General features: G+C 35.1%; 1 protein-coding gene across 7 annotated transcripts in view; it reads left to right on the top strand.

The window, feature by feature from the left end:
• The window catches only part of STXBP5 (syntaxin binding protein 5), a 141,368-nt gene that overhangs the window by 106,464 nt on the left and 9,056 nt on the right, over positions 1-25,848 (top strand). For 2 of the 7 annotated variants that reach the window (XM_066373055.1, XM_066373054.1), the window contains exons 20-25: positions 1,090-1,149; positions 1,251-1,298; positions 14,865-14,915; positions 19,745-19,984; positions 21,629-21,998; positions 22,290-22,455. In XM_066373055.1, coding sequence (XP_066229152.1) covers positions 1,090-1,149; positions 1,251-1,298; positions 14,865-14,915; positions 19,745-19,984; positions 21,629-21,998; positions 22,290-22,455 — 935 coding nt within the window. The remainder of the gene's footprint in view (positions 1-1,089; positions 1,150-1,250; positions 1,299-14,864; positions 14,916-19,744; positions 19,985-21,628; positions 21,999-22,289; positions 22,456-25,848) is intronic. The other 5 variants (XM_066373058.1, XM_066373057.1, XM_066373060.1 and 2 more) reach the window with 3 other exon arrangements.

Below are 25,848 nucleotides of genomic sequence, written 5' to 3'. Positions count from 1 at the left end.
TTTATTAAGGTTCAGTACTTTCACTGGGATAAAAAAAGAGGAAATAAAGTACAGAGAAAAATCTTTTTTTTATTGCTAGTTATGTTTGAGATATTTGCTTCTAGTAGAAAAAGTTTTATTCTTTCAGCAAATGTTTACTTAGTGATTTCTGCAGACAAAGCTTTGTACTGTGTATATAGGGGGTGCAGTGATCAATCATCTGGGGCCCAGTCCAGTGGGAAAGGTCAGATATGTGTAAACTTAAAATATAAGGTGGTTAACGTCATAAGAATACAGATAAAGTGTTATGGGAATTCAAAGGTGGGGGAGATTGAAAAATTTAATGGATAAGATATTTTAACTATTATGAAGAATAGTTTGATTCTAATAAAAGTCAGCTAGAATAATGGTTAGAATTGCATTTATAATAAAAGATATGTGTTAGAACTTTAAGGAAATACTATGAAAAGTTAGAAACATCTTTTTTAAAGAAAATCACAAATAATAATTATAAAAATTATTAGAAGTCATAGCTGAAATAAAATTTAATATTTACCTTATTTAAATCTTTCAGCAGAGCTGAAATTGTGTCAGCATCAGTATTTTAAAGGTCTTTATGGTGATAGTAGAATTTGGATAGTATTTTGAAGTTTGTATGTAGAAAGCTAACTCTAAAATAAATTTTAGCAGTATAGTGCTTGTACTACATTCTCAGTTCTATTGTTAAACTTTATTTAGTTAAATAATATCAATAGCTTTATATTTTCTTTCAGAAACAGTTAACTTTTACTTATATTTTTCTTTATCTGTTCTCTAACATGATATATACCAAAATTTTGCCCAATGATTGTGACTTATAAAAAATGTTATAGAGTTCATATGTATATGTATTAGGGATTGGTCTACTGTAAAGGCTAATGCACTGTTGACTGCTCTTTGTACTGTAGTATTATTAGAATTCATGTTAACTGTATTTACCACATTTCCTTATGGCCAGTAGTATGGGGACTTGTGTTAGAGGTCAGCACATTATTTTGTTTGTACTTTCCCTGTGACAACTCAGTGTTTGTGACTGACTGTTTGCCTATTCCATTGTCTTCATTTGTGTAGGTTCTTCATCACCACACAATTCAGATGATGAACAAAAAATGAATAATTTTATAGAAAAGGGTATAGTATCTTTATTTTAAAGTATTTCTTTTAATTATATTTAATTCATTTAGTTTTCTTTGAATAGATTTTGACATTGTATATCAAAATATTATTTTCAGTGAAGACCAAAAGCAGAAAGTTTTCCAAGATGGTAGCCAGTGATATAGGTAGGATATAGTAATTTCTATTTTGTTTCTAATCCTTGCTATATGCAATATTAACTCAATACCAAAAAATTACCTAATGCATTGCATTTGTACATATTAATTTGTTATTCCTATGCTAAACAATCTCTTGGGCTGTGTGTCTTCTAAACTCACTGGGCAATAATTATTAAAAATCAGTTAAATTGGGTTGCAGTTCTTTCTCTGACTTACAGTGTGAATTGTTCTATTAACTTTTGTTTTTGCTTTACTTTTAAGCAGGGTTCAATTTTTTCCATTAATAGTAGTACAATTTTATACTCCAAAGTTTTAAATTTCTTGTTTTCTTTAAAGTTTTACTTGTTTTTTTTTCTACCTTCATTCTACCTTCCTCATATTATCAAGACCCTAAGTTTCAAGGAAATTGATTCTGTTGGTCTGTACTCTGCACTCTCCTTGACTTAACTGAGAGTTTTTCGCCCCCACCCCCACCCCCCGCTCAAGTCAAAATGAACATGGGAGAGAACTGATATTAATCCTTTGTTTCTGTGAATATCCTTTAAAAGGATATTCTTTAAACTCGAAGGTTTTCAGAGTTTCAAAATGGTAGACAAAAATATATAATTAAACTTGGGAACAAGATCAAACTAGGGTTTCTTGTTCATAAAAATTTGAATATTCTCAAAATTTTTCAAGGCTTGAGAAACACCATTTTTTGGAAAGAAAATAAATTTAATCTTTGATTTAAATCCAAAATTTTAATTTTACTGTTATTACTTACTTTTTCTAAACTTTCCACCATATATTCCTTGAACTATAGTAAATTGGGTGCACTTCTAGACAGCTGGAATAGATTCACTTTTTCTCAGCTGATAAAATTTACTGTGTAGTAAAACTAAATTTTGAAAATCATAGACATAGTATCTATATTGTCTGCATGTTGTAAATTGAACCCTGCTTAGTTGGCTGACTTAGCTCCTCTGGTCATTTTTTAAATAAGGTGGTCTATTCTTGGGCAAAGGGCTCTTCGTTTATGGAGAATCAATTACAATATTTACTTCTTTGTATTTGTGGGTTTTTAGTGAATCGGTTGGTAATACAATAGTTAAATCACTTTAATTAATTATGTACTAGCACTATAACATAATACTTTTTCAATTAAATTTTCTCTGTAGTATTCTATCTTAATAATATTTTAGAGGTTACTTTACTGTCATATAATGTAAAAAGTTAGAAGGGACTTTCCTCCATATAGTTTACCAAATTAGAATTTAGTTACCTAGGAATTTTACCTTGCCTGAAAGCTACTTTGTACATAATTAAATATTTGGACTAATTTCTTTAATTTTTGATCCTGGGGTTATATTTCTTTTGTTAAATATAATGACTCCTTTCAGTGTTTTTTCTGTATTTTGAATGGCATATGTAACATGGAATAGCTGAGCTTGAGTATTTGAAAGACATCATTTAACAACTTTGGTAGGACTTAGAACATTATTGGAAAGATAGTTCCTTGATAATAGTCTTGCTTTATTTTTATGTTATTAGCAAGTTGTGTTTGGGTTTTTTTTTTGTCTTGCCAGACTTTATAGTTATATTTATTGGGAAACGTTAAATTTATTCAACTCTTCAAACTTTGTTAGTTCCACAGTTATGCATAATTATTTTTTATCTTCAGAAACTACTTTTATATCTTCTATTTTACTTATAATTTTGTTTGTTTTTGGTTGGAATTGTTCATTGTCTTTTTAATCCCCAAAGATATCCCAAGGTATACAAAGGGAAAGCTCACTTATAAATTTGTTTTTAAATCAAATGGAGACTGCCCCATTTTGACTATAAAGTTTTTGCATTTTAAAAGAAATGACAATTTATCTCCCTACATTAATGTCTAGTTTTATAATAAGAATTAGCATGAAATACGCTATTGGAAAAAACACATAAAATGTCAGTGAAACATTAGTAAAAGTTTCATAGAATCTTCTGAAGACCTTTCTGTCGATATATGTTTTCCATGTGAAGCTTGTGATGTCAAAGTGCTAAGACTCCTTGGGCATTCTGAACTTACTATTTCCTGTCATCCAGTTTCATACTTGCTCTGAACCTCATAAAGTTATCACCTCTCTTTTCCCAGTCTACAAACATTTAGAGCTCCAGCGTCAGGCAGTTAGTTATATAGTGTCCTAATAAGGGGAAGGTGTAAGAATTAAGCCGAGAACACCCAAGGTTGGCACTGGTAAAAGAAACACCTTGTGTGAAAGGCTGACAGAGTGACGTGGCCAAAACTTTGTGTCTTGGTGTGACCTACTCTTGGAAAGTAGCTGCAACTCCTCATATTGGGGAGGGTGTGGAGAGCTGGGTGGATTGCAGGGTGCCATTCTTGCTTTAACAGCCTAGCCAAAGCATGGAAAATCAACACTGTTTTTACTGCCCAACATTCAGCCGAGGTAACTAAGAATTTTTTAAATATAATTAATGGTTACAAATTTCTTGGCACTGTGCCAGCCTTTTATAAATAATTTTTCAAATTTAATTTATTCTGTAACCTCAGTGAGGTACTTGCTATTATTTCCCTGTTTTACAGACAAGGAAACGAGAGCTAGAACGTAAGTAATATATCTATTGGTGATGCAGTTAGCCGGGATTTACACCCAGGTAGCTGACTCTACTGCCTGTCCCCTTCAACACTGTACATTACCTCTTAAGACAATTGACTGAAGACTGTAATGATTAAAAAATCTATTGTATGATTTGTAACTAGATATTTTGGTTATGGCCCTGTTCTAGCTACATGGTAACCTGGAAAAAAGATGACTTGTATTAGGTTCCAGATCATGGATGCCATCTTGGTACCCATCAACCAAACATAATGTACAGTATCTGGAAGTCTCCCTTTCTCAAAGACAGACTCCAGGGAAAGTAAGTAGAGCAAACGATACAGCCCCCTAAGCCATCTGTGCACAGCCTAGATTCATTGTTTGTTTCCTGACTGATAGCTAGCTCAGGTAAATGATACAGACAGTGACTTTCTTGTTCGTGCACACGAACAGCAGCCTCAGAAGACATAACTTTAGTCTTGTGACTTTAACAGCAAAATATTGCAGGAGATAGTGCAATTGCAGCATCCCAAGAGAAAGACACATGTATGTAATACATATAATTTGTTTTGCCTATTCATACCATATGATTAACTTTTGCTAGTAAAATTTTAAAGACCAACATTTCAAAGTCAGTAACTTTCTTGTAGTGTTAGCAATTTCTGTAAGTCATTTAGAAAATAAGATTTGTTGTCAATTTTTTAGCTGCTCATTATTTAAATTTTATAAAGCATTGGAAGTATAAAATGTTGTAAACCTTTTTGTTATTTAAATTCATGTAAAATGGCCCTAAAATATTTATCTTTGTTCAAGCATCAAATTTGTCATGATAGCCCTTTGAATAAAATGTAGGCCAGATGTTAGTATTGTTTTCTAGATTTTAACACTACATAATTAACCTTTGTAAAAACTTATTCTATTTCACTGTAATTCTATTTCATTCTGAAATATTTCTAGCTGGATTTTGTAGTCTATAACCCTGCTCATGTCCAATTTTATTACTAATTTTCATATAGAAAGAATGATTACCAAATTGACTACATGACACTGATGGGGAAATACAAAGAGAGATTAAGGAATAAAAATTCAAAAATATAGTGACACAAGTGTAGTGATAAAACAAATAAAAATAGTAGCTCTATTTAATGAATGCTTCCAAAGTTCTAGACACCATACTAGATATTTTTCATATGGCACTCTTTTTTTTTTTTTTTTGTATTTTTCTGAAGTGAAAAGCGGGGAGGCTGAGAGACAAACTCCCACATGCACCCAACCAGGATCCACACAGCAAGCCCACTAGGGGGTGATGCTCTGCCCATCTGGGGCATTACTTAACCAGAGCCATTCTAGCTCCTGAGGTGGAGGCCATGGAGTCATCCTCAGCGCCCAGGCCAACTTTGCTCTAACAGAGCCTTGGCTGCGGGAAGGGAAGAGACAGACAGAAAAGAGAGGGGGAAGGGGGAAGTAGATGGGTGCTTCTCCTGTGTGTCCTGGCCAGGAATCGAACCTGGGACTTTTACACGCCAGGCCAAGACTCTACCACTGAGCCAATGGGCCAGGAGCTCACATGGCACTTATTAATACAGGCGGGATTGTACCTCCAAGGTCCTTTTCATCTTTCACATTTCGAGTTAGCAATTAATTGGGTAATGACTGATTTTCTTGGCAAAAATTGAAGTAATTTTTGAAGTCAATTTAAATGAAGATAATGTTCATTAGTCCAAATGCTGCTTTTATTACTTCTCTTATACATGAGTCCCAATTATTTCTTTTCCAAATTAAAACATTCTAATACAACTTAAATCTGTTCTAGCTCATTAATATTACATTTTAAAGCAATCAAGTCTCTTTATTTTTTATGAATGAAATTGAATCTCAAAGAAGTTAAGTGGCATATCCAAAATAATGTCCCATGGTAATGACTTAGTCAGGAACAGGCTCCAGGACTCCTGACACTCGTTTTCCTAGAGCATGTCCTCACTCTCATATAGTGTCTTGTCCTTGTGATCTTCCCAATTCTTTTATATTCAAGACTTCAAAAATAAATTCTTAGAAGTCCACCTGGAGTTCGCTACATATAGGAATGAAAGGTATGTATCAAATTAATTTAGAATTTTAAGTTATAAAATTTTTCCAGTTCACTTTAAAACTCAGATTAGTACTGATATTTCTGCTTTGTGTTTCCCAATGTTTAATCCAAAATGTGGCTGTTACATCTATGGAAATTCATCTTTATATTTTATCCACAATATGGCCGTGAAAGAATAGAAGCTCATCTTGAAAGAGAAAATGGCCCTGGCCAGTGGCTCAGTGGATAGGGCATTGGCCTGACGTATGGATGTCCCAGGTTCAATTTCTGGTCAGGGCACACAGGAGAAGCAACCATCTACTTCTCCCCCCTCCCTCTTCTCTCCTTGTTTCCCTCCCATAGCCAGTGGCTCTATATTGGTTTGAGCATGGCCAAGGACACTAAGGATAGCTCTGTTGGAGCACGACAGCCTCAGGTACTTAAAATAGCTCGATATTTGAGCATTGACCCTAGACGGGTTGTTTGGTGGATCCTGGTCAGGGTGCACGTGGAAGTCTGCCTCACTGTCTCCCTTCCTCTCACCTAAAAAAAAAGAGAGAGAGAGAGAAGATGAGTCAAGTGTGCAATAATTCCATTTTACAGGTAACCACAATATTTTCTACTTTGAAAAATTATTACTCAGCCTTAATTTGTCCATTACTGAATTTCATAAGCAGATACTTTAAAATCATTGAGTGAATGTGTTTCTCTAATGAATTCTTTTTCTTTTTCAGGATGACTAAAATCTGAAGAGTATGACCTATGATATATTCAGATTTTAATTATATTTCTGATGTGCTCTCTGACAAATTTTATAATAAAATCTGCTCAGTAACATCTTCATGTGTTTTGTATCCTAGTACTTAACTGTATGCATTTATCTTTCTATAGAATCATCTTTTTCATATATTAGAAGAATGTATAAAGATCTTTCTAAAAATATCTTGCTATTCGTTTTCTAACGTAAAGAAAATTAGTCTAGATTAAAATAATAAATCATTTATTTGTCAACTGTTGTTTGAGCAGAACTATTAATGTGACCTTTACTTTCTGCCATTAGTTTGCTAGGGCTGCCATAACAAACATAATACTAAAATGCGTAAACAAATATATTTTCTCTAAAGTAGTTCTGAAAGCTAGAACTCCTGGAGTGTCAATAGATTTGGTTTCATCTGAGGCCTCTCTCCTTGCTCCCTGATGGCTGCCTCCTCGTGTGTTCTCACGTGGTCTTACTTCTATGTAGGTGCAGCCCTGGGGTTTCTGTGTGTCCACGTTGCCTCTCCTCATAAGGACCAGTCAGACGGGGTAGTGCCCACTCCTAGTGACCTCATTTCAACCTAACCCACTCTTTAAAGGCCCCATCTCCAAATCCGGTCTCATTCTGAGGGACTGGAGATTATGGCTTCAACATGAATTTTTGGGGAAATATTCAACTCTTATTACTTATTAAGTCCATGTAATACCATTTATTCTATGGAAAGTGAACTTTCAGATGTAGCAGAGTTTAATTATGGTGATATCCTAGACATGAAGTTTTATGAATTTATGCAAAGCAAATAGAGGATAGGAAAAATAATAAAGACAAAAGCTCTAGATATCAAAGTTATTTGTTGTCATCATATCTTTGCCAGATAGGTATTAATGTCCTTTAAAGAGTTTCCTTCATGTCAGGTATTTCCAAAACTTACCTTTAGGCTTCATAGGCCTGTATTTAATTTATCTCCTTTATTTCATTTCATTTATGAAGTTGTTTAGCATTTTCCTATAGAAGTAAATTCCAATGACAGTTTTTGTTTATTCATTTATCACCATGTTTATTGAACATATATTAAATGCTAGACACATACATAGATGCAGCATTTTGTGAAATAAATTGTTCCCAAACTAATGCAATTTAGATATGCAGAGTGGGGCAAAAGTAGGTTTACAGTTTGTATGGAAAATAATAACTAATATACAAGAGTTAGCTCTGTTTCATGTACTTACAACTGCAAACCTACTTTTGTCCCACCCTATATTGAACTAATAATATATATATGATAAACTATAAACTTTATAGTATATGTTATAAACTACTATTACACATATTCGTTTGAATGGCTGTCAATGTGATAAGTGCTGAGTTGCTCCTGGCTGGCCCCGCTTTGCCCCTTGGGTCGTTATCATGTCCTACAAACTGATTTTTAGTCTTCTTACTATTCTGGTTTATTTAATATCATCTATTTCAACATTATCCTTGAAAAGAGTAGTATTTGGTCTCTGTGGGTGATGAGAAAAGTGATATTGTCACTTTATTCTAATTATTGGACATTTCAGGTAAACAAAAATCAGTTTGTTTTTTGGCATCTTCACACTCATAATAAGTTCTTGTTTACTTTTTATAGTTGATATGCTATTTACTATAAAAATCACATTCTACAAAGCAGAAATTACGGTTCTGTTGTCTTTTAAAAACCCTCCTTAGAAAAAGAGGATGTGGAACACAAGGGGTAGAAAAACTAAAAGAAAATTGCAAAGCGTCTGTTTAATTTCAAAGAAACAGTAAGGATATTCATAATTGATGAACTTGACAAAGATTTGTACAGTTACAAAGAACTAAAAATAGTCATGATGCAGTTGTCGTCTATGATATAATGGTCTACCAGGGGTCCCCAAACTTTTTACACAGGGGGCCAGTTCACTGTCCCTCAGACCATTGGAGGGCCCCCACATACAGTACTCCAGTACACTGACCACCAATGAAAGAGGTGCCCCTTCCGGAAGTGCAGTGGGGGCCGGGCAAATGGCCTTGGGGCCTCATGTGGCCCACAGACCGTAGTTTGGGGACGCCTGGAAGCGGTCTTCTTTCCTTGAGATTTGCTTCTCATAAACGTCCTGCATTTTGCCTTGATATTGAAACTACCATTGCAGATATGATTGTTGTGATCAGATATAACTTCATCATTTCATCCAAGCAAGTTCAGCTCTTTACTGCTTCTTCAGTCAGCCAGCTTAATATCCTCTTTGGGTTTTTAAGAAGAAAGAGCAAAGACTCAAGTTAACAGCCTTCTGAGATTCTTCTCTGGTATCAGCTGTCCTCAAATTGAAGCAGCTTCTCTTCTGTCACTCCCATTGTTTCTGCTGTGGACAATGGCATAGAAAAAGAGAGCTGGTTTATTCTCTCTGCTGACAAAGGATTTTAAAGCAAGAAGACCCTGACTATAAGGGAGAAGAGCTAAAGAATGCACAGTTGAAGAAAAGGAAAAACTCCAGATGCTATGTCTTCCAGGAACTTGTAAGTCTGTCTTCAGCTTAGAAGTCTCAATGGAATTTTAATAACTTCAAAGCATGCGCAGAAGCTTCTGAACAATTCCAGTGATTTCAGCTGACAAAGTAGCTGACAGTGCTTCTGAGACTCCTGAGAAGGAAAAATGTGAGCATCAGAAAATTGCTGGATAAAGTGCAACCACCTCAGCATAAAATGATCCCAAATGACAGAGCAGAAGCCAGGAGGACCAACTTGAGCTTCTTGGGAGGTGGATCTGGCCTCAGGGAGGTTGACTAAACAGACATGGAGAATAAATATATTCCCCAGAAGTAGTCACAAGAATTGAAAGATACAAATGTTCAGCCTGGATTCTAACTTTGGACCTTCCATTTGCAACGTAAGATCCCACTGTAAAACTAGTCAGAATATCTGAGTCTCTCTCCATGCATTGAGCAACGGGCCATCCTGGTGGTGAGCCCCATGGTCTCCCCCAGCTTTGTGCCACAAAACGCTTTCCTGTAGTGTATGTAGGGCATGGGGCTGCGGTGGAGGGACAACCCAACTGGAATCATAGCCTCATTCAGCTAAGCAGGCAGAGATTGGAGCTCTAGGCTGCTGCAGTGCCTGGGATTTGTGAGGCAGGGTACTGGAGAGAGAAACTACTTGGGGGAATTCCTGGAGGTCTGGGGGGATTCACTGCAGACTCCACATGACCTGGTGGCAGCTACCTGCTTTGATGCAAACAGCTGACCTGTGATGCCAGCAGTCATTCTGTAGTGCTAGGGGTTAGACCTTGCTGAACACTTCAGTTATTGTGTTATTACAAAAAGTCAACTCCGTAAGAGTAAGGATCACTTCTGGCATTAAAGCTCTACCCTAGATCTAAACTTAAACTGAAATAGACCCACCTTAACAAAGAATAAAACCATGCCTAATAAAACCAACAGGATCCGGTAATTTAACTGCATGGCAAAACAAAACACCTATTAAGGTTGACAGTGTAATCCAGATTCCCTTCAACATATTATTCAGCATGTCTGGCATTTAGTCAGAAGCTACTAGACATGTGAAATAAAGATTCACAATGAAAGGTAGGAAGATACGACCCATAATCAGTAGAAACAGACCTGAAGATGACCTACATGTTGCAATTAACAGCCAAGGATTTTAATATTTTCAAGTACTGAAAGGAAAAAAATTAGTAATAATGAGTAAACTGAGACTATCACGGTAGAAAATAGACACTTTTTAATGAATAAAATGAAAATGTTAGTACTGAAAAGTTGAATATACGTAATGATAAATTCACTGGATAGCGAGTACAGAGGAAAGGGTTATGGAACCTGAAGACCGATAAATACAAATTGTGCAGTGTGAAATACCAAGGGTTTAGGTCATTCCTCTGCCCCCGTTCCCCTTCCCCTTTCTCCCTCCTGTAAGCCTCCATGAAAAATAGATTTTACTTTCAAAGGCAGGCAGTAATCAACCTGGCTTCATATTTCTCAGCCATACTTAATACGGTAAAAATAGGAGCAACCTAAAGTAGGAGGTGCTGTGGTTGTGAGCTAGGACTTGCACGCATTGCCAGATTGTCTCGGATGCATGGTTTTCTTTGTTTTTAGCTAAACAGAAGTCTGTGTAATATTTGATTTTATAGTTCATCTCAACTGTATAAATAAAAGCAGATTTTTCAAAGTAACTGACAGGGCCTGAGCAGTGGCAGTGCCGTACATAGAACGTGGACTTAGGATGCTGAGGTCCCAGCTTCGAGACCCCGAGATCAGCAGCTGGAGCACAGACTCAACAGCTTTAGCACGGGGTCGCCGGCTTAAGCATGGGATCATCCACATGATCGTATGATCACTAGTTTGAAACCTGAGGTCACTGGCTTGAATCCCAAGGTCACTGGCTTGAGCATGGGGTCACTGGCTCAGCTGGAGCCCTCCCCCCCCATCACTCTCCTCCCGTCAAGGCATGTATGAAAAGCAATCAGTGGATAACTGAAGACCCACAACTACGAGCCCATGCTTCTCATCTCTCTCCCTTCCTGTCTCTGTCTCTCTCTCTCTCCTGTGCCTGTGCATGTAGAAAAAAAAGAAACCGACAGGAAATACACAAAAATGTTGCTTCATATTTATGGGCATTCATGAGGACCTTATTTTTTGTTTCTCCAAATTTTCTGTCAAGATCCGTAATTCAAAAAAGCTTAAAGATAAAATGCTTTGAGTGTGGGACTATACTCAGATGTTATTCTGATACTGCCTATCAATTTATTTATTGAGATTGTGTTTTTTCATCTAAAAAGTCTCACTCTGTATATTGAAAATGAATTTAAGCTTTAAAATATTTTGGAAAGAAGATTATATTATCCTAAGTGAACAATGCCTTACACAAGCGTTTATACCATGATATGACATTCTAGAGTAGGCAAAACTGGCCCATGGGGAAACATCAGAACAGTGGTTGTTTCTGGGGCAATAATTAATTGGGGAGAAGAAATATATGTGACCTTTTTGGTGTGATGATAAAGTTCTGTATTTTGCTGAGAGTTTGAATTACATGGGTGTATACATTGTCAAAACTCAATGAATATACATTTAAGATTTGTGTATTTGTATGTAAATTTTACATCAAAAGAGAAATACTGTCAACAAAAATTGGGGAACATACTGTTTTGTGAAAATATAGAAAGTCTAAACTATTCCTTGCTGGCTTTGTCTTCATCACCTGCAGTCGTAGATACGTATTCCAGATAGAGACAGGTGGAAGCTATTGCAGTGTGCGTGGCTCCCTTAGTAGTACTTGCTACACTGCTTTGCATCGATCCCTCCAGTGGACTGTGAGCTCCTAGAGAGCAGGAAATCCCTGCCTTCTGACAAATTACTGGCGTGTGCCCAGGAAGTATTTAACAGATGAGTAAGTTTCCCTTTGGCCCTCAAAACTCTTAGTTCTGCATCTGTTTTTATAATATTAATCAGTAGCTAGAATTAACACAAAATTACACAGGTTAACATTTGTCATGTCAAGTCCTATATTCAGGAAGATGTAACATCTACTATAACCAGTGTGGCTTAAATATCTGTCCTTTGATTGAATGCGATGATTGAGTTGGTAATTGGGTGTGGCTCTTCAGCTGCAAAGTGTGTTATGAGAAGATGATGGACCTTATAGTTAAATCATTTTGTGACACTCCATAGTGAAGTTACTACATTCAGAAAGTCTGCCCAATCATTTTTGTGTGTGGTCTTAAATTTCTATAAAATGTGAAAATTAGACTAGCTGAAGCATTTGAAAGCTGGTTAGTTATAGCTCCATTTTTTACATGTTAAAGAAATTAAGGTGCTAGACAAAAAATTAATTTCTGGGAAAGATTAACTTAAGTTTTAGCAATATTAGAGAAGTTGAGTGAAAAAATTCCTAGTAGATTCTAATGGAGATTAAAAGCATACAGTTAGTTACTTGGAATATTACCATAGAATTAGAGTGAAGTAACATTGAGTTTATAACTATATGAATTGCTCATCTGCATAGCATTTTAGTTTGTGAAAAAATTATATTTTATTTGCTTATTATGAAATAATAGTATTTATCAAATCCATACTACATATCAGATATTATGCTCAGTGCTTTGCTGTCATTATCTTATATAGTTGACACACTATGAAATTGGCCTTACTATCTGTCCTCATTTTACAGATGAGGAAATTTAAGGCAAAGCGATTGGCCTAAGAACACATACCGAGTAGTTGGCTAAAGTAGATTCAGACTCAGCTTTGATGTGGTTCCAAATCCAGTCCTAATCACTATACTGTACACTTCCACATTTTATAACCTAGTTACTGATTTTTTCTCAGTAAATGTTTGTTGTGGACTTAATGTCTATACGTACTGTGTTGATGGTCAGTCAGACATCCTGTCCTGAAGGTTCTTGTTTAGGAACCTTGCTGTCCCACGTGTGGGCCCCACATCAGCAGCAGCAGCATCTTCTGGGACTTTGTGAGAAGTGCAGGGTCCCAGATCCTAGCCAGGAGTGCAGAACTAGAATTGAGTAGAACAGGATCCCTAGCTGATTGGCGTGCACATTCAAGTAGGATGATCACTGGGCCCAGAGACTCATGTTGATCAAATCGGCATGGTGGGACCCAGAGAAGCATCCATGTCGCCTGAACCTAAAAAAGAGTACCTTTAAACTGTGCCAGACTGACTTTTCCACTTCATGTAACATACATTGTAGAAACATATTGTCCACAGTCCCTGTGATATTTGATGAAAACCTCTGAATTCCTTCAAAATTTTTAATATTGCATTTTAGAAGATGCTTTTGGGTATAATGTATTCTAAGTTTAATGGAATTGGATATTAAATACAATGGCCACCATTTATATAGGCTCAAGTAACCATAGATTTCATTTGGCGATTTAGTCTCATATCCTATTATATTTTTTAATGAGATTAAGTTGGGGTTAAAATGGGAAAAGACTGATTTATTATTTGGCCCATTGTTGTTTTTTAAAGGATGCTAATTAGACTAATGAAGTTTAGAAGTGAAACTATTTTCTCCCATTCCTTCCTGATGCCTTTCCTAACACTGGCTTTGTCGTTTTTTTAGATGTGGAAGTCATGTACTATGACTGGATTTCTCATTGTTGTTTACATGCCGCCTTTATGGACTAGCAGGGTCTGTGCTTTAAATATCTCCTAACAGTCCAAAATTTAATCCAATGTACGTGTTCACGTATTAACAAACAAATTGCATTTTCAAAAGTTCACGTAGGAAGCACTATTCTGTTCCGCATGTACTGGCACTAACATAATAGATGTAGTTCAACAGATCCTAACTTCACATTTCTACACTAAGGCAATAACTGATTTTGAGGATGGAAAGTGAATTTCGATAAGTTTATACAGACGTAGACTTTTTTTAAAATTCTAATTCTAAATAGAAGTCAAAATATCTGTAGTTTACATTTTTATAAATACTGTAGTTTTAGATTGTGCATGGCTTTTTTTCGTTTGCTGAAATGTAAATAGAGGTGTTAACTTATATCAAGGAGTGGTCGAGCCAAATATGTTTGTAATGTAATCATATACCTTAACTTGTGGATATAGATTTGTCTCACATTCTAAGAGGAGATGGAAAGATCTGACCATCTCATCCACCCAGACTCAGTCTTGTGCCTCTCTTGTCCCTACCTGCACCACCTTCCTTCTCAGAAATGCTTCTCTTAGAAAAGTCTAATAACCCTTTTCTTTGAGCCTAAGAAATAATTAACAGACTATAAAAGGCTTCCTTTTTTTTAATAAATAAATTTTTCTTAATTTTAATGGGGTGACATCAATAAATCAGGGTACATATATTCAAAGAAAACATGTCCAGGTTATCTTGTCATTCAATTATGTTGCATACCCATCACCCAAAGTCACATTGTTCTCCGTCACCTATCTAGTTTAAAGGCTTCCTTTTTGAAGTAGTAGCCACAAAAATATATTAAGTAAGTACATGCTTTATAAAAAAGTTGAAAATAAGATTTACTTTCCACCCATATTATTAATCATTTCAATTATCTTAGCATCTCGATTTAATAATAAACATTTGCTTCTGTCTTCAAGAGCAATTGGTATTAATAAATATGAATCAAAGATTGTTCAGAAGTTTAAAAATGCATTTTATTTTTCAGCAAAGATGTCAAGGAAGTTAAGCTTGCCTACTGACCTAAAGCCTGACTTAGGTAAGTAAAAAAAAAAAAAAAAAGAAAATCCATAGCAGTTAAATTCCCTTTAATGGGAAGATGAAATCAGAAGATTTTAGATTTTCATCAGAAATCAAGTTTAAAATGAGTAAGATGTTTAAGGATTAATAGCTCTTAGAATGCCATCTATAAATTATGAAAGATAATTATGAAATCAGGAAAATCAAAATAATACATTTCCTCACCCCTCTCATACTTTAGACAAAATTTAGTATAAGATGAAAATTTCTATAATTTTGGATTAATTTCTATTAAAATTATTATATCATATAACTGAAAATTTATTTTGAACTCTACAATTATAAATATACTTTTTAAGAATTTAATATTTTTCTAAATACTAGTTTTTTTGTATTACCATAACATATCAAGAATCATTACTTTTTGTTGATAATAAGTTTGGAAATATTTCTTTTTCTATAGCACTTTCTATATAGCAACTAGTCCATTAGGAAAGCAGAGCGAATATATTCACATGTTCCTTTTGCTTTACATGCAGCTTAAAAACAGCTTCCTGATAACTCAGAATAGGGAAAAATGAGATTTGAATAAAGGTAAAAATAAGGTTTTATCTAATGAAGCATTGTTTCATTTTGAAACACACTTTTTATTTCAGATATTTATATTGAATGAGTATGACTATGTAAGGATGATTTCACCCATTTTTGTCTTGGAAATAGCTAGATTTTCTCCCTTGCATTTGCTCACCTGTCTCATCTTCTCACTGTTCCTTAGATTCCTTGCCTATCTTTTTATGCATAATACAAACTTAGGTATTGATTAATTTCACCATTCTAATTTTAGTCCTTTCAAATGATCTTATATCGGTTATACTAAGTACAAAGCATGTGATTATGAATTTGTAGGCATAGCATATTCTGCAGTCATTAGTAAAGGGTTCCATTCCTGAACATTAAAAAAACAATTTATAAAAACGTGTAGTGTCACTGGTATTCAGGGAACAGGAACTGGTCTTAGAATGTACGATAACACTTTTGAGAAGGGCATTGTTCCCTTCACTATAAAAATGGAAGATGTAATTTGAATCCAGTTGTACCTGAGGCTTATAGTATACATTTTTTTCCCAACAAGAGGAACCAGGGTTTTCATCAGACTCAAAAAGACCCATGATTTTAAAAACATGAAGTACAATACTACTACTTAAAATGGCTTTATCTCTTAGTATCTTAAACTGAAAAACACGTGTGCAAGTACTTTAAAAATTAGTAGAAGTGTCATAATTATTTTTTAGAAGAACACTAGGTAACTAGTTTTTAATGACAAATTTTATCTGAGTTTATATCTGCCAGAAAGACCACATCGTCAGGGTATTTTTGTGTCTGTATGTGTGCATGCGTGTGTGTATCTCTAAGACTGAACTTGAGTACTCGGTAATAACAAAACCCTCCACTCGTGTTGTTGGTGACATGACTTACCCCGTATCTATGTAGAGTTGTCTAGTTGAGAGTTTTGGACTTGGACGTGGGCACAAATCCTAGCTCTTCCGTTAATTAGCTTTGTCATCCTGGGCAAGTCATTTAACCTGTTTTTTATTATTTGTTAAATTATGATGATAATACTTTTCAGGGTGATTATGTGGATTCAGTAAAATGATAAGTGTAAAATGTCATAATAGGGTATAGCACATGGTAGGCCTTACTTAGAGGTAACCATTTTAATTTCTTCTCTGGTTACGAAAATTAAAATTTCTATTAAATGTGTTTATCTTGCCCAGTTTTTAAAATTAAAGCCACAAAGACCCACAGCATATAACTTAGCAGTCAGTGGAAGTTGTAATTCATGAACTGCTGGAAAGTCTAACTTGTCTTTAAACAGTTCTAGGCAGATAAAATAAGCAGCTTAACTCTTTAAGTTCAAAGTTGATTCTCATTCACTTCATTTTCCCATTTAATCTAGTAGCCTTAGGAATTTTTTGGTAGTCCAGTTTTTAAAGGGAAGCCATATAAAAAACATGCATTTGTACTTTATGAATTTTATATGGTTAAATTAGCTCATTAATTAAAAGTTTATTTGGCTGTGAATGAACACTTGTAGTTTAGATTGTTGGGAATCATCTGTTGTAATTTTAATTTCAGTAAGAGTTTTCACATAGGTTAATTTACATTGAAATTTATATTATGAAATTTTTTTGTAATCTCATTGATTTTTTTTTATCGCTAGATCACAACTGAAAATATACGTTTATTCATTTTATATGTTCTATTAAAGTAACAAAGTAAATATTTTTATCATTACAAAATATAAGTAAAAATTTTGTTATTTAATATTTTACTAAAATAACTTCGGAAACAAAAGAGTTAGCACTTGAATCAATGTCATATCACGAACTCCCAGTAAGGACGTATTGCTTATGAAAAGTTTTTGTTTACAGTAATAGTTTTCTGCTGTGTCATAATCTGTAACAGGAAGTACAAATTCAAGCAAAAGAAAGATATTTTTAGAAACTATTTTTAGAAATGTCTCATGCTATTGTCATAACTAGTAGCTTTATTGTTTTCAGAGGATAGCTATAATCAAAATTGTATATAATTATTATTTGGGAGAGTTTTTTCAACCTATGAATCTAAATTTGATTATAAAAAACTTTTGGGGCGTAAGTAGGATTCAGTTATACCTTTTTTATTGAATAAAATGCAATTTAGAAAACTTAAGATTTTTTTTGTTTTTCATGACATTATTAAGTCATTTCATGATAGCATTGAAAGCATGTTATTTGAGGAATGGTTTATTTTATATGAACAGTAGAAGAAGCTACTAGAAATTTTAATGTGTCCTAATGGTGCAACAGTGATGCAATGGTTTAGATATTTGCAACTATAGATCTGTGTTCAGCAAATATTTATTGAGTACTTTCATATGCAAGGCATCAAAACATTACAGCCCTTATATCAATCAGGAAACTTATGGTCACTTTAGAGTGAGGCCTAAGCCAAACCAGAAGTAACTACAGAACAGATGGTCTGTTAGTGCCATGGAAGAGATAAAACGATACTGAGTCGGAAGAAAAACTGGATGGGTTTAAGGATAGGATTGACTTCAGGAAGATGGCGTGACCTGAGATGGAGAATAAGCAAAGTCTCTACCTTTTTTTTTTTGGACAGAGAGAGAGGGACAGATAAGGACAGATAGACAGGAAGGGAGAGAGATGAGAAGCATCAATTCTTCGTTGCAGCTCCTTAGTTGTTCATTGATTGCTTTCCCATATGTGCCTTTCCCGGGGGGCTACAGCAGACGGAGTGACCCCTTGCTCAAGCCAGCGACCTTTGGGCTCAAGCCAGTGACCATGGGGTCATATCTATGATCCCATGCTCAAGCTGGTGAGCCTGGCTCAAGCCAGACAAGCCTGCGCTCGAGCTGGCAACCTTAGGGTTTCGAACCTGGGTCCTACGGATCCCAGTCTGATGCTCTATCCACTGTGTACTGCCTGGTCAGACAGACAATAAGCACAATCTTGATAGGCAGAGAAACAGGCAAGAGCACCAATCACAAGTAAAAGTCTAAAAATGGGTAAGTGCAGGGTGTGTTTGGAGGACACTGGATGGACTTTTAAAATAGAAATTACAGAATTGTAACTGTACATTATGTCATATGAGTTTTCTTAGAACAGTGACAGTGAATATAGGAGATTACAGTGGAATTGTGCAGTAATCTATATGAATGGTGATGAATTCCTACACTTAGGGTAATGGGAATTGCTTGTTTATGGAAAGCAAGAAATAAAGCATTGGATGAAACAAGATCGGACTTGGCATCCCATCAGGTATAGAAGTAAAGTGAAAGGGTAGAACCAAAACTGCGACTCGTGTGTTTTCCTGAGGACTGGGGTGTCACTAGTATAACTAGTGCTATTAGGAGACTTAGAGCTTTGGGGAAATAATATGTTTTGATTTTGTATAGTGAGACAACAAAAAATTTTTGCCGTTAGCATTTTGAAATGCGCTTCCAAGAGATAAGAGGCCAAGGCTGAGGCAGACTTGAGAATGGCCATGAAGAAGAAGGTAGCTGAAGATCAGAGAGGGTGTGGTTGGTTGGTGTAATTTAAAGTATCCCTGTCAGAGCAGGAAACTGACATATACCTGATGCAAATTATACCTTGTGATGAAAAATACCTTAGGTGAATGTGGAGTACAGTTAAAATGGCATTCAGAAAAAAGAAAGCTAATTTTTTACAGATTAAAAGTTTTCGTATGGACAGATTTGGAGGGAATAAATTTAAAGACAGAATCAGTACTTCTAAATGAATTTTTTTTAAGATTTTTATTTATTAATTTTATAGCAAGAGAGGGGAAGAGCGGGAAGTATCAACTCCTAGTTGCTTCACTTGAGTTGTTGTTCATTGCTTGCTTGTTGCTTGTTGGGTGTGTCTCGCCCGGGCCCTGGGTTTCCAACCAGTGACCTCAGCGCCCTAGGTCAATGCTCTATCCACTGTGCCACCGCAGTCCAGGCTTCTAAATGCGTTTTTAAATGCAGAAAATTGAAAATCCCTACACTTTTTTTTTACCTACTCATGAAATTGTGTTACCAAAGGATTAGAAATTGCACCAGGAGAAGAGACGTGAGAGCTGAGCTCTGAAAGGCGGCCCGTGCCACCCAACAAAGAAGGTCACCAAAACCCTCGAGAGCACGCATCCAAACGTTGACTGGAGTGTGTCTATTTGCATTTGCTATTGAAGCAAAAGAAATATGTTACAGATTTTTTTTGTCAGTTAACTGTTTATCCAAATTTATACCAAACAAAAAAGTGACATTTTGTAACTTGAGCCATCTTGCATTTCAAATCATTTTAGATGTGAAAGATAACTCCTTCAGCCGATCGCGGAGTTCAAGCGTAACCAGCATTGATAAGGAATCTCGAGAAGCGATCTCCGCTCTTCATTTCTGTGAAACTTTTACACGAAAGGCGGACTCGTCTCCTTCTCCATGTTTGTGGGTTGGCACCACGCTGGGCACAGTGCTTGTCATTGCACTGAACCTGCCCCCAGGCGGAGAGCAAAGGCTGCTTCAGCCGGTGATTGTGTCTCCCAGTGGTATGTATGCTCTGGGCTGCACTGATACTGAAGGCCGGGTTCACTGTAATACAACAAGCCTTTGCTTTTCGTGTCTGAATTAATCTAAGAGTTCTAAAATGTAAATTAAATGGGGATAGTTCCAGTCGTACGTGTTTAATAAAGGAATACACGGCATAAGATTGAAGAATATCATTTATTTCTACAGCCATTCAGGTTTACATTTTTTTTAACTCTAGGATCACGTCTAAGATGATTACAATGTAAGAAAGTAAAAAAAAAAAGCCCTGTTATTTTGATGCATCCCAGGATACCTCAAAATATTATGCTCTATAAGCAAAAGATTGGTACATATGTTGGAGAAAAATGTATATTATTAAACGTTATACACTTAACTATTTTTAATCTCAAAGTGTAAAGTCTTAGATTTTTTATTCTTTGAAATGTTAAGGAAAGGTGACTTAATAGCAAATTTTAAGAAGAAAAACATGTATTTATATATTGAAAATGAGATTAAGTTTTATCAAATATATATAGTGTCTAATAGGTCTGGAACTCATTGAGAATTCTGGTTTCCATGACTAATTTATGCTGATCTAGATAGGAAAAAAATGTGATTTTGCTTATATCTATTGTTTATAGAGTAGACTTTAATAATACTTGGAATTTAGAATTAAAATGTAATTATCAATGTTAATTTCTGCACTATCTTTACATTAAAGGAAGTTTGATTTATTTATTCAGCTCAATAAATGTTTGAATATGTACTACTGCATGCCTAATTAGAAAAAGTTACATGATATTCATACTAATCTCATTTTTTATTAATAAGCAACAATTAAGTGTATAGAAGAAAACTAGAAAGATGAAAATCAAACTGTTAATAGTAATTATCACTGAATAGTAGGATTCTGGGTAATTTTTATTTTCCTTTTACTGATTTGTAGTTTCTAAATTTTCTACAATAAACATATGAGTTTATAATAAGAATTATATTTAGAAATGTATGGAAATTTTTTTTTTCTCATTGGCCCTGTAGATCACTACTGTCTATTCAAAATGTAAAGTGAGCCACATAGAAAATTTTCAATTTTAAGGCCATATTTAAAAAGTAAAAAACGGGTACAATTTAATTTTAATATCACTTTATTTAGTCCAGTATATCCAAAATTTCATGTCAGCATGTAATCCATATTTTTAAATTATTGAGATATTTTACTTTAAAAGTTTTTTTGTACTAAGTTTTCCAAGCTGCACGTATTTTACTCTCACAGCTGCCACAGTCTGGACAAGCCACACGGCAGGTGTTCTGTGGCCACATGTGGCCAGCGGCCGCCGTATTGGACAGGGCAACTCTAGACGCCATCTTTGCTCTCAGACTCGTTGGTAGTACGTTTGCCAGCTGTGAGAAAAGACATAGTTCCAGACGTACCAACATTTATTTATTTGGTAGCACTTATCTATTTGGGGCATGGGATATTGATATCTTTTTCTAGATTCAAATATCTGAGGTTCGGATCCTTTCCATAAGCCAGTGGACAATTTCAGTCCAGTATACATTCTATCTGCATATTTCTGAGTGTCTGTTATGTGTCATAGTTGGACTAAACATATTTATTGTATGGATTAAAATATTTGTTATCTACTAAACTTACCATATTTCAGGTACTATATTGAGGTTAAAAGGGGCGATCCTGAGAATGGCATTTCTAGACACAACAGGCTGCTTAGTGCCACCTGCATATGAACCCTGGAGAGAACACAATGTTCCTGAAGAAAAAGATGAAAAGGAGAAATTGAAAAAAAGACGGCCGGTCTCTGTGTCCCCTTCCTCTTCTCAGGAAATTAGTGAAAACCAGTATGCAGTGATATGTTCTGAAAAGCAAGCGAAAGTAATCTCACTGCCAACTCAGAACTGTGCTTATAAGCAAAATATTACAGAGACCTCATTTGTTCTTCGTGGAGATATTGTAGCATTGAGTAACAGTATCTGCCTTGCCTGTTTCTGTGCCAATGGACATATTATGACTTTTAGGTAAGAGAGATTTATTTTTAAACATCTGACATTTTCTTCCTCAAAACATAATATTACAGAATTATATTCAGTTTGAAAGAAATTATTTGTTTACAGTTTTATAAACTGAGAGTGTAATTTTATTGAGTTAATAGAGAGCAAGTATATGAGAAATACAAATCAGTTTTATCTCCCACTCAAGTGCACTAAATCATAAGGTTTGTTTGTTCCCTGTCATTTTTTCTCTATATATACTTTTAGACTAAAACCTACTTTGTTTATTATTAACACGTTTTTCCTCTTTTTCTCAAGTTTGCCAAGTTTAAGGCCTCTGTTGGATGTGTATTACTTGCCCCTTACCAATATGCGGATAGCCAGAACGTTCTGCTTCACCAACAATGGACAAGCATTGTATCTTGTTTCACCGACCGAAATCCAGAGACTCACTTACAGTCAAGAGACCTGTGAAAACCTGCAGGTAAATAACTAAAATATTACCCTAGTTTCTTCAGTGGTGAAATATTCTCCATGGCCCCTACAATATCCATAGCCTTTATTGAGATGTTCAGAGCCCATGCTTTGAGACTTGTGCTAAAGTGTCTTCATCGGGCTCTTGTTATAAGAGAGAGGGACTGCATCTCATTGATCCATAGTTTTTCTCTTCTGTAATGGCGAAACTGTATGAAATGTTACATATGTTTTATACCCACTCCCTATATAAAATAAATATCTATTATACACATGCACCCAAAAAATCCTTCATAAGGAAGTATGTTAATGTGAAAATAATTATTTTAGGGCAAATTGTTTCATCCCGTCTCTGTAGTGGTAAGGATGTATATACATATTTATATAAGAAAAAATAAGGCGTGATAGTTTCCCTCTAAATATTTTGTTGATCTATTTGTGAGATACTACATATTTCTTTAAATATAAAACTTTTTTAATTATATGCCTGTGTGCTTGATTATATTTATATATGTATATATATTAGAAATGATTATTTTAGCTTCACCATTTAAAATAAAATTGCTCTTGAAATATTGAGCTATAATATTAATTGATATTTGATATTTAGAAAAAAATCATTACTGGGGCACTTTATCATGAAAATTTTTGCAATTAATTAGCATTACTTGTTGGTAAATTTCAATGTGGCTTATTTTTAGAACATGAGCTTTAGAGTCAAGAAAACTAAATCTAAGTCCCAACCTTGCTAATTATGGAATTCTGTGACCTTAGACAAGAGACTTCCTGGCTCTGAGCTTCATCATCTCTAAATTGTAATAAAAATAATACCTATCTGCACAAGAAAAGAAATCTCCAACAAAACAAAAAGGCAGCCAACCCAAACAGGAGATGATATTTGCAAACAACAGCTCCGACAAGGGATTAATATCCAAAATATATGAAGAACTCATACAACTCAACACCAAATAAACAAACCAATTAAAAAATAGGTAGAGGACCTAAATAGATACTTCTTCCAAGAAGACATGCAAATGGCCAACAGATATATGAAAAAACATTCAACCTCACTAGCTATTAGGAAAATAAAAATGAAAACTACAATGAGATACCACCTCACATCACTTAGAACAGCTGTTACCACTAAGACAGGTAATAACAAGTGTTGGAGAGGTTGTGGAGAAAAAGAACCACTCATTAACACTGGTGAGAACATCAATTAGGACAGCCACTATGGAAAACATTATGATGGTTCCTCAAACAATTAAGAATAGAGTTACCCTAAGACCCAGCAACCACCCTTTTGGGTATCTACCTGAAAAATTTGAAAGTGTTTATTCACAAAGATATATGCACTCCTGTATTCATTGCAGCATTATTTGGGGTGGTCGGGACACGGAAACAATCAGCGTGTCCTTCGGTAGATAATTGATAATAAAGATGTGATGCATATATACAGCGGAATGCTGCATTTGCAACAACATGGATGGATCTTGAGAATATTACACTAAGTGAAATAAGTCTCTCAGAAAAAGCTAAGAACCATCTGATTTCACTCATGTGCAACTGAAATGCATGAACGACAGGATAGTTAGTGGTTACCAGAGAGAAGGGGGGTCCAAATATGTGGTGACAGAAGATGATTTGACTTTGGGCAGTGGCACACAGTGCATTATACACAGCATGTATCATAGAAATGTATACTTGAAACCCATATAATCTTGTTAACCAGTAAATTTAAATTTTAAAAATGTCTCTAACATAGGTATGGTATGGAGTAAGAGAGACAGTGTACATAAAGTGCTTAGCATGGCGCTTGGCGGAGAGAGTGTGTTCAGGGTCAGACTTTACGTTCTCTTTTCGGTAAGCTGCCCTGCACGGAAACACTCTCCTAGCGCGCTGTTCACCGAGAGAAAGAAACTACTGCATATCTGGTATTGGATTCAAGTTTTATGTAAGAGTTCTAAGTTTCTGAATGAAAATTTTGCTTTTTTGAGAAAATGAAACTCTCCTTTCATGTTTTCTTTCACTATTAAAATTTTATTAAGAAATGTAAATGGACAATTGGATATATTCTTAATTCATTTCAATCTAAAATGTCTCAATTCAACTCTTCAAAATTCTAAATGTCATTTTTTTCTAGGATCAATTTATTCTATCCTTGATCAATGCTTTCTCTTACTATTTCAGTAAAATCAATAGCAGCAGCAATAAAATTTACCAAGTTATGTTTAAATGAAATGGCCATTTAGTAGTTACACTCAATTTATTTTAATAACTATCTGCGTTGAGCCTTCAGGATAGGAAGATAAATGAAAAATAGATTCTGCTCAAAGATTTTGTGATAAAATGTTTTCTTCAGACAATATTGACATTATATTTACCTCAATATTTTCAGTATCTAAGAATAATACCTTGGTCAAAATCTATTGACTAACAAATACCATGAACTTTATAAACACTATTCCTTGGTTCCCAGAGTGCCTTGTTACATTGTGCATTCATTTAACTTTAACCCAAAAAGCAGCCCTTAGACCCCTGCGTACATGAATAGAGTTTCCAGCCACGATGAAATAACAGGGACAGAATTCTCTCCTGCCTGACACAGGAAAAACAAACAAACAGAAACCATAGTCTTTAAGATCTGGACACTAGGCAATGACAGAAAACAAAGGAGCTGCCCAGCTCTAATGCCTTGATAGAGTTCTCAGAAGGTGGCACAGGGAGAAGGTACCAGGGCAAGCCTGACTCACTTCCCAAGTTGGGATGATATTGAATAGAACCAAGAGTCTGGGAAGACCAAGTAAGTGAGAGCTCCTAAAACAGAGACCAAGAGGAGGGAGCTTTGCAGAGAGAGAACACTGGGCATCTGCCGAGGGCCCAGGAGTACTCGGTAAAGTACTGTGAGCACCTGCAGGTAGGTAAACTCTAGCTGGAGAAAGAACCATCTGAAGCGGTTTTCAACCACTGGTCCAGACTGGTGCTGGTCCACCAGAAATCTGTTAATCAGTATAATTCACCGTATTAATAAAGTAAAAAAATAGAAAGTAATTGACAAAATCTAACATCTATTCCTGATTTTTCTTTAAAAATCTCAGTACTCAGAAAATAAAAGGGAACTTAAAGGCCACCTAAGAAAAATTTATACCTAAGATAATACTTAGTGATAAGATACTGAATTCTTAGTCCTTAAAATCAGAAGCTAGAAGGGGATGTTCACTCAACATTTCTATTCAATGTGTATTTAAGTTTTTAGCCACTGAATTCAGGTAAGAAAAAGAAAGAAAAGGCATCCTGATTAGGAAAAATAAATAAACCTATTGTTATTCACAGATGACATCATTATCTATATAGGAAATATAATGAAATCTACACAGAAAGCTACTAGAAATAACAAGTAAAT

This window comes from Saccopteryx leptura, chromosome 3, assembly GCF_036850995.1.
Source record: "Saccopteryx leptura isolate mSacLep1 chromosome 3, mSacLep1_pri_phased_curated, whole genome shotgun sequence".
NCBI lineage: Eukaryota > Metazoa > Chordata > Mammalia > Chiroptera > Emballonuridae > Saccopteryx > Saccopteryx leptura.
This window is presented reverse-complemented; position numbering and strand designations above follow the sequence as displayed.